This window comes from Eulemur rufifrons, chromosome 3 (genome assembly GCF_041146395.1).
Source record: "Eulemur rufifrons isolate Redbay chromosome 3, OSU_ERuf_1, whole genome shotgun sequence".
In the NCBI taxonomy this organism is placed as follows: domain Eukaryota; kingdom Metazoa; phylum Chordata; class Mammalia; order Primates; family Lemuridae; genus Eulemur; species Eulemur rufifrons.
Window position 1 is genome coordinate 82,874,793 of NC_090985.1, and position 16,142 is coordinate 82,890,934.

Consider the following 16,142-nt stretch of genomic DNA (forward strand, 5'->3'; position numbering starts at 1 on the left):
AGATAATGCAAGAAAAGTCACTGAAACATCACTTTTCTGTCTTTTTGTTCCCACTGCTTCAATCTGGGTGGTTGTTGTTTTTACGATTTTTAGGGTTAAAAATATGGCATGAGCAAAAGAAAGGGTTTGTACTTTGCAAGAAGACAACTTGTGCCTTAATACTGACTAATTCCTATTGGTTGAGTGACTCTGAATATGTTTCCTCATCTCTAAAATGATGATAATACAATATATTTCTGGCCAGGCATGGTGGCTCATGCCTATAACCCTAAGCACTTTGGCAGGCCAAGGCGGGAGGATTGCTTGAGCCCAGGAGTTCAAAGCTGCAATGAGCTGTGATTGTGCCACCACACTGCAGCCTGGATGACAGAGTGAGACTCCATCTCAAAAAAAAAAAAAAAAAAGCCCAATATATTCCTTACTGTGTTAGTAGGATTGGACAATTTCATGCATTGCAGAGTACCTAGCTCAATAAATGCTATTGCAATGTGTTTAAGAAAGATGATTTACCTGAGATTAAGGGAGCATAAAGCACTGGAATTTTTATATCAGACCAGTTACTCATGGAATTTCCTTAAACAAGAATTAATTGGCAGCCTGATATAGGCTGAAGCTCCAGGTACTTTTGGATCCCATTAGTCAAACAAATCCTGAAGTGTGCATGCTACAATAAAAACCTCACAGTTAGTGAAACTTTTGATTAAAATAAATATTTTAGCACTTTCTAATGTTTATTTTTGCCTTAGACTCAAATCACCAAAAATCACAGGTTCTGTGAAGAAATGAAACCAGTAAGCCAAACTGTAGTCTTCATCAAGGACTCAGAGTCCCTTTCACTGCAGCAGTGGCAGCCGATCACCCGGCAGCTTGATGACCCACGTGGTTGGTTGCCTCTCAAATGCTGAGTGTGGTACAGAAACCAGGAAACTCTTGGGGAGCTGTAATACTGAATTGTAAAAATGTGGGCACTCACCACCATCCTGTACCACCTTTAAAACTTTCCCAGTTATATATGTGCTAAGAAATATTTATTTTTTCATCCAAATTTAAATAAGATTGAAAATGTATTAAACCCAATTATCTCTATACTTAAAGAACAGAACCCAGTTCTGCCTCTAAACCCAGCAGTTATAGCATCACAGTCTAGTGGTCAGCTCTGCCATTCCTTCTTAGTTGGTAGAGAATGGACTCCTTCTCTCCCAAATCACTGTAGCCTTAACACTCGGTGTGCGAGATCTGACAGTATATTTTACCATCCTATAATTGCTATGCTACTACATCATGCCTTGAAATGGCTTCAAACCAAGCTGGTAAAGGATACTGTCAGTAAATGACCGGCCAGAAGATTATAGATCTTGAAAGTTTCCATCAACTGATGAATGACAGTCCACAGAACATTATCAAACCTTTGAAATGTGCAACATGTTAATTTCATAATATGAAATATATTGCCTCTGTGGCATTCCAATTTTTCAAAGTTTTATGTTTTTGAAGTGATTTCAATGTATAATTTTTAAACTATGAAGAAATTACAATGGGAGCTAAAGCTAAATTCCATTAAAACATTTTGAGCTATGTTTGATACTAAGTCTTAGAATTTATAATGAAAATCATCAAAATGTGGTGATTTCTTTGTTATTAACAATAATACCATGAGAACTTCACTGATGTTCTTTGCAAGTGAAGATTCAGCAAGGAGATTGTCTCTGAAGAGCTAGATTGCTGCTTTAAGTTCTAGGATGAAAACTCAGTTACCAGAAGCCAGTTTGAATACAGAGCCAAAAGTGCCACATTGCTTAAAGTAGTCATTCTGTTATTTATTTATTTATTTTTTTATCATTAAGGTTGTTTAACTTGAAAAGGGCACTAAAAGAGCCAAAATGTAGGGTGGGCCTTTCAGGGTGCGCACAGCTTTGCTACTTGGATGAAGTGTTTCCAAAGACTCAAGTCCTTGCTTGCTTGGAAAGGATAAGTGGGAAAAAAAATCAGGATGGGGTGTTTTGATTAAACTATTTAGAACGGCAATTGCAAAAATAAGTACAATTTTTTGATGTTTTTATTTATTGTTACTATTCGCTTTTAAATAAATATTTTGAGAAAACATTATAATAGAAAAAATATTATATGTATACACACATAAAGTATCAGAAAACAGTAATTAGCTGCAAAATTTAAGCCTGCCAGGATTTATACATACATTTTTAAGTTCTGAAAAATGACATTCCAGAAACTACTTACAAGTGAGTGTACTGAGAGTTACTACTGAAGGTAACATTTGAAACGTAAAAATCTGGTCTAAATAGTACATTTTAAATGACAGAGTATACCTTGTAATGTTAGTTACACGAGTCAGATGGGTAAATAGCAAACTGGGACTATACACTTGAGATGTGCTAATATACAGAGTTTTACGTGCATTATTTTAAAATTTTGATTAAGACAAGAAGTATCAGATGCTTTCAAATTAAACAGCAAATGTATCACTCATTAAAAAAATAATCACTTAGTCACTAAGTAACTATCATACATAACCTTCAAAGGAGAAGATTTAAGACAACACAAACAAAAACATGCCTTCACGCTTAACTTTACATGTAAATCTTCTGCGGAGTCAGCTCTAGACAAAGGTTTCAATTCTGTGCCGCTAACGCCTGTGACCCACAGAATTCCCAGCTGGATTTAGCCTGTCTGCACTGTGCTTTTAAGACAAGTTACAAGAAGGCAAACCCCCTGTTCTTCTGGTGCAATGTGTATATATTTTGGCTATTTCAGGACATAGGGTAATGGGAAAAAAAAAAAAAAACAACACGTTTTGTTTCATTTTTCATCATGAGGGACACCATTTGACACGAACGACAACTCCTCTGGATAAGCAAGACTAGAGCAATAAAACACAGGGCTGAAACGTGAAAAGAAGAATGTTTCCTAAGGTCTCATTGGGCAGCAGATTGTTGTTTTATGGTATTTTATAATTTATTTTTAACTGGCCATGCCCAAACCCAAACCCAAACTTTGGAATAAGAGACACCTATGAATATCTCCTAATCAACAAACGTTACAAGAGATCAGGGAGGCAGTGGCATGAATGTGTGATGACATAGGCTACACGGGCAGATGTTTATGGGAAAATGAGTAAGCCATTCATGAATTATCACTGCTTACATTTCAAAGACCAAGCCAGTCACTTTGTGACTATGGATTATACCTTCAGTATGGATCACTGACAACTATTTAAAAAGTCAAACTGTTTGCTTTCATAGTTGTAGGAGGTGAACAAGGGATGGCAAACACACTAAATTATTCATTTTTCTTAGCGAAAATCAATTCTATTAAAATCAAAGTTAAAGATGCTGTTTCATCACTGACATTTAAAACTAAAGAAATTGTAGGGGGAATAATTTCTTTGAAAAATTTTTAGGTTACCGAGAACATAATTTGGATAGAATAAATACCCATCAATACACATATACAAAAAGATGAAAAGAAACAAAACAGGCAATATAAGAAAAGCTAAACAAATTAAATAAAGGAAAACATGAACACCCTTCCAAAATTCAAAAACACAAACAAGACTACACAAATAAAATAAAATCAATTAATTCTAACAACAAATCTAAATTTCAATAAAAGACAAAATACTCTACATTTGAGTTAATAAATGTCATTGTTATAGAATAATCTAAACTAGTATTATAGAACGATGGGCAAATAAATATAAAAATGTAAACATCAGGAGTGACAAAATGAATTTAACCCAAAGAACACAAGCGAAAAGTATAAAATTAGGCAAAATTATTGCTTTACACTGATAAAGGTTGATCTGCAATGAAGTCATGAGTTATTAACCTTTTTGTTTTTGGTAAGTTATCAAAATATGTCAAGCTATAACTGGTACAGGTGATCACTGGCAGGAATACTATGGGAGAGCCTTATCACACCTCCATTAGCTTAATCCCAGCTCCACACTTAGGAATTGTGTGACGCACAAAGTTTATTAAAACCCTGTTGCTAAGGAACCAGGAGAGAAGAATCTCCTAGGCCAAGGTACCAGCAGAGAATAGCCACTGCTGGAATAACACAGGCGCCAAAATTAGGTTTCCAGGCTAGAGCAGGGCCCAGATTAGGCCAGGAAAATGGGTCTTTATGAGATAGGAGGGTTTAAGAAGCCTTAAAATAGCTGATTACATTTTGCAGCATTACCTCCTCACCTGGCCCAGGTAAACTTCTTTTTATCTCAGTCCATATTTTTAATATCCAATTTCCAACATTAACATCCCATTTTCAATAATTAAAGAGTTTTTAAAAATTCATAACCCATGGAGCTTGAGTTTGTGAGTAGAGAGAGAGAGAAAAGAGCTAAACTTGTGCCAATGTTGTGCCTAGCTTTCTTCTCCTCTCACCTGGGTTTTAATGATAAAAATGAAGCTACTTAGCCCATATGCCAACTGAGGGGCTGTTGAGCCATCCCTGGCCCCTTTGCTAACTAATTCATCACCTAGACTTCAGCTGAATGAGAGCTGCCATACTGCAGTTATTTAATTTAGTCCAGCTCTCTGCTCGGTTACTCTGTCACCCTCTAAACAACACATTTGTTTAAACAGTTGGTCCTGAGGGCTGGGGGGCTATTTCAGTGATGTCATTTGCTCTTTCACTGGGAGGCCCAATATTTCTTTCTTGACCCCAGTGTGTTCCAGCTCCTCCTCGCTATTCAAGGTGTGGCCTGTGGAAAACAGCAGCCTGGGCATCCCCTGGGAGCTTATTGGAAATGCAGAATCTCAGACCCTACCTTAGACCCAGGAATCAGAATTTGCATTTAACAAGGTCTCCTGGTGATTGATTCACATACAAGTTAACATCTGAGAAGCACCGATACTGCTGGCTGCTTCATTAGAAACAAAAATCTACGATCAAATATGGGAAATCCTACCTACTTTATCCGTACTGCCCTCAGGGTTCACAGTGCACAATAGTTTAATAAGGCTCTGAGCAAACCGATAATAAATAAACCAATTCTTTTTTTGTTACCTTACTATTTTTCAATCATTTTTCTGAGGGTCCCCCAAGCACGTAGTAACTATTAACATCCTTCAGAATTCACAATCTTTGGAACATGTTTTGGAAAACGCTGGTCTAATGGACATAATATGATGCAAAAAAACCCCAAATCACTAATTAGGCACCTCTTTAGACTTCAGTTCCCTCATCTATGCCTTGCAGATAAAACAGGACCTACCAATGTCAAAGCGTAGTTCTGAGGAAAAGATGCAATAGATTTGAAAGCCTTTTGGAAATGCAAGTGTTTAGGAAATTTTCATTTATTTATTCATTCAATTTACAAATATTTATGAGTGCCTAGTCTCTCCTAGGCCTGTGCCAGGCAGGGAGACTACAGCAATGAGAAAAGCTCCTGCTTTCATGGACCCAAAAATCAATCCAAGTGAACTAAGAATTAAGGTCTATAGACCACAAATAAATGCACTGATTCTCCCAAGGTAATAAATTGCTAAAGGAATCTCATCAGTGTTATTTTAATTCAAAATCATTTACTTAATCCTCAGAATGCCTTCTCAACAGCACAGGGAACAGGAATAATTACTGGGTAATAATAATAATGTTAACATTTATACAGAACTTATTAGCGTCAACTAATAACTTACTAGTGTCAACTAACCGATGGTGTGCTGGTGTATAGGCAGTCCCTGTGTATAGTGTTTGCCAATTTCCGTGGTGTCAATACTTCCACCATGGCCAATTAATTTCAAGCTCCCAGTATGATATCACTGGATGTGGGGATGGGAAGATTGGCAGAATCAGAAAAAATGTACCCCATCAATCCTTGTGAGCCAGGATGAACCAACTGTAGCACATCATGGCATGGAACATGCTAAGTATTTCACATAAAATCAATCATAACCACCCTATAAGAAAACAACTATTACATTTCCTATTTTAGAGATGAGGAAATTGAAGCACAAAGGGGTTATATAACTCTTCCAAGATCATGCAACTAGTAAATGATAAAGCTGGAGCTGGAACCCAGAGACACATGACTCAAGAGCCCTACCTTTAAACACTATGGCCCAGTACTTAGTGAAAGGCTCTGATGTAATTCCTAAGGCTAGTGTCAGCCAAATCCACCTCATTCATTCATTTATTCATTCAGTAATTGATCAAGAACAGTCAATGATGGTGAATTCACTTTGGACGAGATACTTGTAGTTGCTCCACTGGGGTGAAAATACTCTATGTGGAGAGTAAAATAATTAAAATATTTGGGTTTGGCTAACACACTCCTGTGTGGTAGAGCTATACTTTCATAGGACAACACAACAAAATTCCCTTGCTTTGGACATTCCTAATAAACTGAGATTTGGCCAAACTGCTAATCGGTGACTGGGCTGAGAGATTATGATAGAAGTTCGGGTGGGCATGTGGGCGTGTGTACATACTTCCAACTGTTAGAATGGTGAGACTATTGCCCTAGATTAAGATAAGGTTATTCTAACCCACCTTTAATTGGTTAGGATAGTGTATTAGTTTGCTACGGCTGCCATCAAAAAGTACCACAAACTGGGTGGCTTAAACCACAGAAATGTATTGTCTCTCAGTTCTGGAGGCTAGAAGTCTAAAATTAAAGTGTTGGCAGGATTGGTTGCTTCTCAGGGCTGTGAGAGAGAATCTGTTCCATGCCTTCTGCCTCGCTTCAGGTGATTTTCTGGCAACCTGTGGCATTCCTTGGCTTGTAGAAGCGTCACCCTGATCTGTGCCTTCATCTTCCTGTGGTATTCTGTGTGTGTGTGTGTGTGTGTGTGTGTGTGCACGTGCGTGCACGTGTGTGTGCCTCTGTGCCCCAATTCCCCCTTTTATAAGGGTGACAATCACATCGGATTAGAGCCCACCTAATGACTACATCTTAACTAAATACATCTGCAGTGACCCTATTTCCAAATAAGGCCCTATTCTGAGCTACAGTGGGTTAGTACTACAACATATGAATTTTGGGGGAAAGGAGTACAATTCAACCCATAACAGACAGATCTGTCTGTAAGAGCAACATTAAAATAGCTAGTCCTTAAAAAATGAAACATATAAAATGTTGATTTCTTTCTGACATAAACAAAGTCTAGAGGTGAGTCCTGCAGAGCTAATGCAGCAACTCTGTTCCACAGCATTCTTTGCTCAGCACCCCGCCATCCACACGTGTGGCCCTTGTCCTCAGGGTTCAAAATATTGGCTTCCATGTTCCAGGCTATGGATTAAAGGAAGGGAGAGGAAAAAGGGCTGAACCATTTGTCTCTTAAAGAAGGCTCCTGGAATCTGCACTTCATGTTTTGCTTATATGCCATTACCTGAACTTAGTGTAATAGAAATGGCCACGTTTTGCTTTTAGAGGAAATACAGTTTTAATTCCATGCAGGTGTGTGCTCAGCTAAACTTGCTATTATTTGGAGCAATGGGCCAATATATGTTGGCAGCCAACCAGCAATCTCTACTGCAGTTTATAAGGAAAAATTACAAAATTACACTACCTGTAAGTAGAGAGCAAGCCATTTTCTGATGTCATTTACTTCACCTGACAGGGAAGGTTTGAGTCTTAGAACAGAAGCATTCCCTGGGAGGGTGGGCCTCAGCTAAACAGATGAGAGGACTTGGCTCAATCTGGTCTTCGAAAGACATAACTATCCACAATGGCTTACAAGAAGTGGAGTGCTGAATAGAAAGCCCAGCCCTAAAGAAGTATGAGAGAAACTAGTTAATGCAGGAAAGGTCTTCTTTTTCTTTCTGGAAATCCAAGGGGAATGGAATCACACTTGAAAGTCCCTGGAAAGCAAGCACTTTTTTACAAGCCAAATTATTATTAAGGTTTATGGCACTCTGTATGTTTATTTCTTTTTTTCTCAAGAATTTCCTCTAGTTTTCTTTCTTTTTTTTTTTTTTTTAACACATTTCAGCTGTGAGCCAGTTATTGAGTCAAGGGATTTTGCTCACACTTAGGCCAGAATATTTGAAGCAGGGATCATCTGAGGCCACCATGGTAGAGAAAACGGTAATTACTCTAACTGCAGATTTGATACTGCATGATCTATTATCCCCCCCTTTTCTACTGGCAGAACTTTTTCTAGATTAACTTTGGATGTCTGGAGTTTGTGTGGCTGTTTTATTAAAGAAGGCTACGTTGCCTTACTGTGAGTTAATAGCTTCCACAGTCTATTATACACACTTTCACTCTCAGACCTCTCTCCTTTTCTCCTCTGACTCTCTGCTCACTTGTTGAATTCAATAGCTGCTGATCCATGTCCACCACCATGTTTAACCAAAAAAGGACTAGTTAGTAATTTTCTTCCTCCTCTGATAACCTCAGGAATCAATTCCAAAAAGAACAGAAAAGAGAGAGAGAAAAACACATGGATACTTCAGTAATTCCTGAAAATTTAACAACCAGCTCTTGAGCTGATATGAGAAGACCCAGACACCAGTGATTTTTAAACTAATAGATGACATTATAAGAGAGATTTATTTCAGATTCTAGAAGTTGCATTAAAATCCAGTCTCAAGTGGCTGATGCCAAAACAGCCCTACAAAATAGAGGAACGTTTGTATAAGTACAGTATTTTGTTGATTTTGTTATTTACCAAATTCACTAAAACAACTATAAATTCCATATAAAACTGTGGAAGTTTTATACGAGCAACTCAGTAATTGGAGACATTTGAAACAAGGGCTATTTCTGTATGCCCAGAAATGTATTTACTATAGTTATAAGACAAACGGGAAAGCAACTTGATGCTTAGATAAACAACTTTTAGTTGATTTTTAGAAACTATTTCAGAACCTTGGGAACACAAGTATTTCTCTAATGCAAAGTTAAGAGGTTATTTTAACTCACTTGCAAAAATGAAAAGGTACTTAGTCATCTCTCCAATTTATTTGTGAGTTATGGACTTTCTCGTTCTGTTACAAACTTTCTGCTCAGCAACTGATGTATCTGGTCTATGAGATTACAGTGTCTGAAGGAAAAGGTGGTGGACAGAAGGCTGTGCCAATGATGGCAGCCCAGGGAAGATGGACGGAGAATGAGCTGAGACACTGAGCCACAGTTTGTGCCTGGGCGGGCAGGAAACACATGGGTTTTCAGGACACAGACACCACAGCACAAGACTAGATGTGCAGGAGAGAGTTTGTATGCCCCACTTTAATCTGAATACATAGAGCTGGAAAAGAAATTTAGAAAAGCAAAATAACATGGAAAAAAAATCCATTCATCTGATTAACACTAGATGGCACTGAATGATAATTATTTGGAAATAGGCCTTGGGTTTCATTAATAATGGCATATTTGGGCTGTCCTGAGTTTTGTTAGAGAGAGAGAAAAATATCACTAAGCCGTTCTTGTCTCTTTTCACTATTTTAGCTATAATCCAAATAAAACACGTTTGTTTTTTTTTTCACTTCCCTAAGGGCAAAAATAGTTTTATCTCAATTTTCTCCATTGCACTCAATTTCTCTATTCTTCCTTTTGGTGCTGCCTTGTGTTGTGATCTTTCACATTGATATGTTTGTATATTTGTAGGTTCTTTGAAGACAGAGGCCATAATTTTTCCTTTTATTTATTTAGTTGTTATTAATTTCTACTCAAATGTGGTGCATATGGACAGCTCTTAATTCTGAACCTTTCAAATGTACATTTTATTAGTTTTTTTGCCATTTGTGAAACCAGCATGCTGCAATTGTTTTCCGTGTGCTAATCGTGTTCTCTAAAACTGTATAATATTCCTGACAGGAGAAAGTGTGTTATATTTTTATAACCTCAGGAAATAGAATTTTAGACTCTTGCAAGGTCAGAGCTAAAAGGGACATGAATAGTCACATGGTCCAATTCCGTCCATTTTCAGATGAAGATACTAGGGTCCAGAGAGATACAGCAATTTGCCTGAGGCCATACAGCCAGCTTGTGATAGCATTGGGAATAGACTACAGGGCATAGTGTCATTACTTCTTAAGCTCCCAGACCCAGGGTGCTAAATGGAAGAAACGGATCCTCTCTAGGCTGGCACGGGGGCTGGGGAAAACGTCGTGCCTAGGGTCATTTCCCTTCCCATGGCCGCCTTCTGTGGCTTTAAAGCCCAGTGAGATGGGACAGAGGTCCCCTGCAGGCTCTCTGCACACCACAGGTGGCGGCAGGACAATCAGGCAAGGGAGACGAAGGACAACGTTCCCTGTGAGACACTGAAGCAGCCCTCCTCCAAAGGGTAGGTGGAGGTGTCTGAAGGTCGCTGCCCTCAGGAGGAAAGGGGTGTCACCAGTCCTAAACTTAAAGGGGGGGAGGGAGTTCCGGACTCTGAATCTGAATCTGTGAAGCTGCTCGCACCTCTGCCAGTCACCACCAATGGCTGCGCCAAGGCTAACGGCGCCCTCCCACCCGCCCGCTCTCCTGCGGTGCCACCTCCCCGGCTCCCCGCGCCACCTGGCCCAGCCTCCTTCCCAGAGCCCGAGGACTCACCCCACCCGAGGTGGCGCAGGAATGATCGCTCCCCTGAGTCCAGACAATCCCCAGACTCTCGGAGACAAGCTGTCAGCGCTGAGAGTTCGCGGGACACGAAGCAGGAGGGCTGGTGGCTTGGAGTTTGTTCTTAGTGGCGAGTGGGGCGGGCTGAGGGAGGCAGGGACACTTGAAGCTGGGGACTTGAGTTGGCCAACCCTGCCCTACTTCCTCCCATCCCCATCTCGTCTAGGGGTGACAAAAATACACACATGTGCTCTTTGAAATTGTGGAGACGCTGGTTTGCTGCTCAAAATAAGAAAAATACCAAAAACTAAAAACAAGCAAAAAAGCTTTTCTAGGCTTAAGAAATGTGGAGGATTTAAAGTCCGTTGGAGCAACTCCTTTTAACCTCAGATCATCCACTTAATCAATAGCCTGTAAGTATTTGCTGGGTATCTGCTGGTGTCAGGACTGCATTAGTTACCACAGTGAATAAGGCAGATGTGGTTTCTCCCCTCATGGAGCTTAAAGTTTAGAAGAAAGAATGGACAGGGAGGGAGCAGTGCCATAATCAAATACTGTGCTTACAGTGTAGATAGGGTGGGATCTGGAGCCTGCTGGGCTGGCACTGGCTTCCCAGGGCCATCGTGAAAACGTCAGGAATTTTGCCAGCCTGTTGCTGAAAACGACCATTCTTAAAATCAGCTAAGGAGGTTATAGATTATACTTAGACCACTGAAACCAACAAATGTCACAAACCAGCCCTTTCCCCAGAGCCCCTGTTGTTAACCATTCAGGGCATATGATTGGAGATAAGTGTCCTGTGGCACCTTACTGCCAAGGGGTACAGCAGGGTTGGAGGAGAAGGGAAGGGAGCAAAGGCATGCGGCGTTAGAGTAGTGTAGCCACTGGTGGCTGTTGCTTCCTCCTCTCCACTGGCAATCCTACTCAGGAGAGGTTACTTCCTGGGCCACCAACTGCCAATCAAATCAGGTGGCCAGGGAGTGATGGTGGGCACCCACACGTGGCATAGCATCTCTCTTGAGCAGAAACATTTGGACTATGGAGGTTTGATCAGTTCAAGTAAATACCCCCAAGTCCTTTCCCAAACTTCAGATATAACCTTTCCACCATCAGCGTTTTGCCTGATGTATATATTTCCTATCCTGTCCATAACTTCACATTTCTCTATTTTTTCCACACATTCTCTTTAAATTGACTTGCTTTGTCCACATTAATAAATGTTATCTTAAAGGAAACTTTAAACACCATCATTAATAAAAATCAATATAGTTTGAAATAAACAGAAAATGATCGTAAATATAAATGCAATGAAAGCAAAATGATTCTATTAAATTCCAGCTCTGAGCTTGAGGTCTGCTCAAAGACTAAACATCAATAGGTGTACAAGATATACTAGTACCACACAGCAACACTCCTCTTGAGAGCATCAGAATAATTGAAACCAAATTAAAAAGGGAATAACTTTATCCATGTGTGATCTGACATTTGTCTTACCTGAATGCCACTTAAAATTATCTTGTTATCATCGTCGCCTGACATTTACTGAGCACTGCTTAAGTATGTGCCAGGCACTGTTGTAAATAACTTCCGGTTTTCTGCAGTCATTGGAGGTTAATGAAGCTCTCCTCTGTTCAGCCTCTGCCAGTTCTGTTGCAAGTTTACTTTGGTTTTTTTCTCTGCATGAAGCTTCAACTGATTTTATTTCTACAGAACCTGAAGGCAAATGCAATTGATTGCTGTGATAGTTATGTGCTAATGAGCACAAGATTAATCCTTCTAACTAACTGATAAACATTACGTTAAAAGTATCTTTATCCTAATACTATTTATTACAAGCATAACAAAAAATGTCATTTTCCCGGAAGTGAAAATAAAACACAATTAAGCTTTCTTGGCTGAGTGATTCACTCATTCAACAAATATTTATTGTCTCTAACAAGGAGCAGCACGTGGGCATAGCGGATGAACTTCCCTGACCCATGCCCAGCCAGAGGCCCTGAAGTCATTATCTCAACAAGAGCATGGGTGCAGTAAATGATCACATTGATATCATTAGTCATGTGAAAGAGTGTTTGCTTAAGCACAGGAGGACCAGGTGCTCAAGTTCATGATTGAAAGTCTAGACTTCCAAAATAGAAACATAAATTCAAATAAGTCTTCTTGTTCAGTATCTGATAGCACAGAGGAAGGCAAAATCTTTTAGTGACACACCGAGCAGACAGAGTTTATTCCTCATCTATGCTCAGCAACCCTGCCCTGTGTAGTCCTAGGGTAGAAGTTGGTCTGAGGACAAACCAGGCCTAGCCTCTCTCAGAGCCAGAAAGAAGGGGCTGGTAATGAGGACAATAATACACAGAGCCCCAAGGCTGCTCCAGGCCAGATCCAGTGTCCACTGGGACCCCAAGTACTATCAATAAATGAATGAACTAGTATAGTGACAATTTCATCCACTTTTGTTTTCTTGTACCCAATTCAAAATCTCTTCTAATATATTCCCAACAGAAGGCCATGCAGTCATGTTCACATGCAAAGTCTTGGAAAGATGCTCCATATTTTAACAATATGCCTGCTTCCTATAAATACTACCTTAGCTGGCTTCATGTAGGTCAGGACAAAATTTTTCTCCTTTTAATTTTATAAATTGAAAGTTTATTAGTATAGGTTCTATTATTTTATTCTTTTCCTCCTCTCTCTATACATGTTCATTTCTCCCAATATATTTTAATGAAATAGTCTATCTAGACCTTTCCACACCTTGGTTGTCTTCCTATGGTTATAATCCCACCTGTTAATGCATCCTTTAAAAAGCTCAGATGTAGTGGTGCATGCTCCTCCCTCAATGCATGTGGGGAGGCAAGTGAGCAGTAATGTGTCTCATCATCATGGGATACATTAAAAGAAGCATAATAAGCAAGAATATAATGCCCAGGAAAGCAAATGTTTATTGCCGAGAAAGCCAAGATAGGATGGAACTGGGACAATCTTTGGACCATCTCTGGACCAAAGCCAATATTTTTCTTCTTTAAGGCATTTTATTTTTCTATTGAACTTCCATTCAATTTCATAATAGCAATTTAAATGAAAATGTTCATTTAGTCTGAAGATCTCAAAGTTGTGAGTATGCCTGATATAGTATTGAACACTTGGCAAACTATAAACAGACAGCAATTTTATTCTTTCTTAAATCTAACCCTAAAAACCACTTAGTGAACTTTTTTCTCTTCTAGTTTCTTTTGGGTACTAAAAATTAGTTTGCACCTAATTTAACATGCTTCAGCTCTCCTAGCTTGGCTTGCCGCTGGCTTAGGACGCCACAGTGTGGAGAGGATGAATCATAACCTGCCCCTCTTCTCCTTCCCTAGCAATCCTCAGTATGGTGTCTCTGGCTCCTATAGGAGAGGAAGGAGCAGAAGTCTTATTTTGGAGCAGGGCAGCCCTCAGCGAACACTGGTACCCTTTGGGCAGGGCAGACACCAAAGCTGACCCTCTCAGGGGATACTTTTGTGAGTTCCTCAGAGTTTCCTGTTGAGGACCTCCAACCACAGTTCCCTGGTGTGGACTGTCTCCTTTGTTGGTCGCTTTTGCCTCGCTACCTTCTAGCTTTATAATCAATATGATATAGCCAGCCTTTTTTAACTTAGGTTGCCTCATCCTTGGCTGGAAGTCCTCTTGAGGGAGCTCTTTACAAGATGGGGAGTGGCTCACTTTTGCAGGGTCTACATGTGGCCCATAGGACACATACCCTTGCCCACCATTGGTGCAGATGTCACTTGCTTCCTACTCTGCCCCCTATGACTTAGAAGTATAATTTAAACAAAGCAGGGTACTCAATCAAAGTCTGTAATACCCTACAAGAGTGAAAAAGTGAACCAACAGAAACAGAAAATGTGAACAGTCATCACTTAGTGTTCTCTAGAATTTCTAGACAACCTGGCCTATTTAGCTCTTGTTTCTATGCATGGCCTTATTCATAGGGCTAGTTATAAGATTATAAGATACTCTCAAAATGTGTTCTAGCTACCCACATTGCTATCCCTTCATGCCAGGTCAATTTCTCAGTAAGGGACCTTTGCTAATTCTTAAACTACCTCCTTACTTTGCATTTCTGAAAGTCCATTCCACATCACATCTGAAAATAGGAAGATTAGTCAGCGTCACATCTGAAAATAGAAAGATTAGTCAGAAATTTTAAAAAATGAGCATTTCTTGGGTACTTGCTTTGAAGGCAAAGGGCTTAATCACCAATCACGGTTGCATTCTGAAAGACACTGGAGTTAAGAAGTAGGGCACAAGGCCACTTTTAGGTAGTCAGTCAGCACCGCAGGGGCCCCTGCGTGTGCTGGTGTTGGTGAGAGCAGGAAGGAGCTGCAGGACTCTGCCTCATCCATCCAGTTGCTCAGACTTTAGCTGGGGAGACTGACACTTCTTTCAATTTCACTAAACTTAGGCTTTGTGAAATTAATCATATCTCATAAACTTGGGGGTGCAGAGAATTTTTCTTATTTCCTTATTTTATAAATGTAGTCATTGTCAACTTCAAGCTTATTTCAGATATTTCTGGGTAATCAATAGACAGTGAGGGGCAGGAGAAAATGGATCTGGCAATGTTGTACGGTAACGGTAGCAGAACCTATAAAGGAAAGGTGTCACATTATAGCAGAAAGAAAACACAATGTGTGTGGCTGCAATCATAGGATGGATTTTGGAAGAAATATGTAAATTGAGCAATGGAGCTTAAACATGATGAAGGGGGTGGACGAGGCTAAACCCTGTAGAGGTTAGAGTAAACAAAGTTTGTTTAACAAACAGACATGGCTCTCCTAGATTCAGCTCTCATGGGTGCAAATGGCTTATGTCTGATTCCAGTCTGTGGTAGCAAGACTCTCCTTTACCTTGAACAAATAAAAAATTGCAACCAAAGCATGCAATGAAAGACACAGCAAACTTCCCGGTATCAGACTGCACACTATGGATGGTGAGATGCTCCCTGCATTTACAGACTAATACTTCAGAGCTTTAAGCAACAAATGGCTAGATCAGTTGATCTCAGCATTGTATACTTGGGAATTAAGAAAAAATGAAGGAAATAACTTAGAGTAAAGGCTCTGAGTGTAATGTTTATAATATAAAATTCCTTTCCTTAGAAAATGTGGGAAACTACATTGTGGGAACTTTTAAAATAATGTGAAGTTGTTTGTTCTGCAGATGAAAAACCAAGTGCTCTCTGTTCCTTTCCAACATATGTGGCTTGGGACAATAATGTGCCATGCAAATCAATTTGAATCAAAGGTGAGAAACTTCTCTAAGGCTGTGCATGCCTGGATTTTTTCAGGTTCACTTTTTATCCCAAATGAAGAATTTGTCTTTATTCAGAAATGAGGCCATCAAATGCTTTTCCTGACTTCTGCTCTGAGGCTTCCTTGGGGGAAGCTGTCAACCTCCGCTCCTCAGAGAACAATACCTAGGGAGGCAAAGCCAGAAGTGATCCCAAAGAGGTCCTGGGATTTGCTCAGGGCTGAACAGATAGGAAGTGACCACGGCAGCACCAGCACCCTGAGCTTCCAATTCTAGGCTCACAGTTATAACCCTTTGCCCACCCCAAACACTGATGGTCCCAGACATCTGTACAGCCCCC

The 16,142-nt window shown here is 39.9% G+C and overlaps 1 protein-coding gene across 1 annotated transcript in view; it reads left to right on the forward strand.

Annotated features, from left to right (window-relative positions):
• TRPA1 (transient receptor potential cation channel subfamily A member 1) overlaps positions 1-10,635 on the forward strand; it is a 61,840-nt gene extending 51,205 nt beyond the window's left edge. The window contains exons 28-30 of the mRNA XM_069465613.1: positions 747-882; positions 7,953-8,047; positions 10,255-10,635. Coding sequence (XP_069321714.1) covers positions 747-882; positions 7,953-8,047; positions 10,255-10,635 — 612 coding nt within the window. The remainder of the gene's footprint in view (positions 1-746; positions 883-7,952; positions 8,048-10,254) is intronic.
• The last annotated feature ends 5,507 nt before the right edge of the window (positions 10,636-16,142 follow it).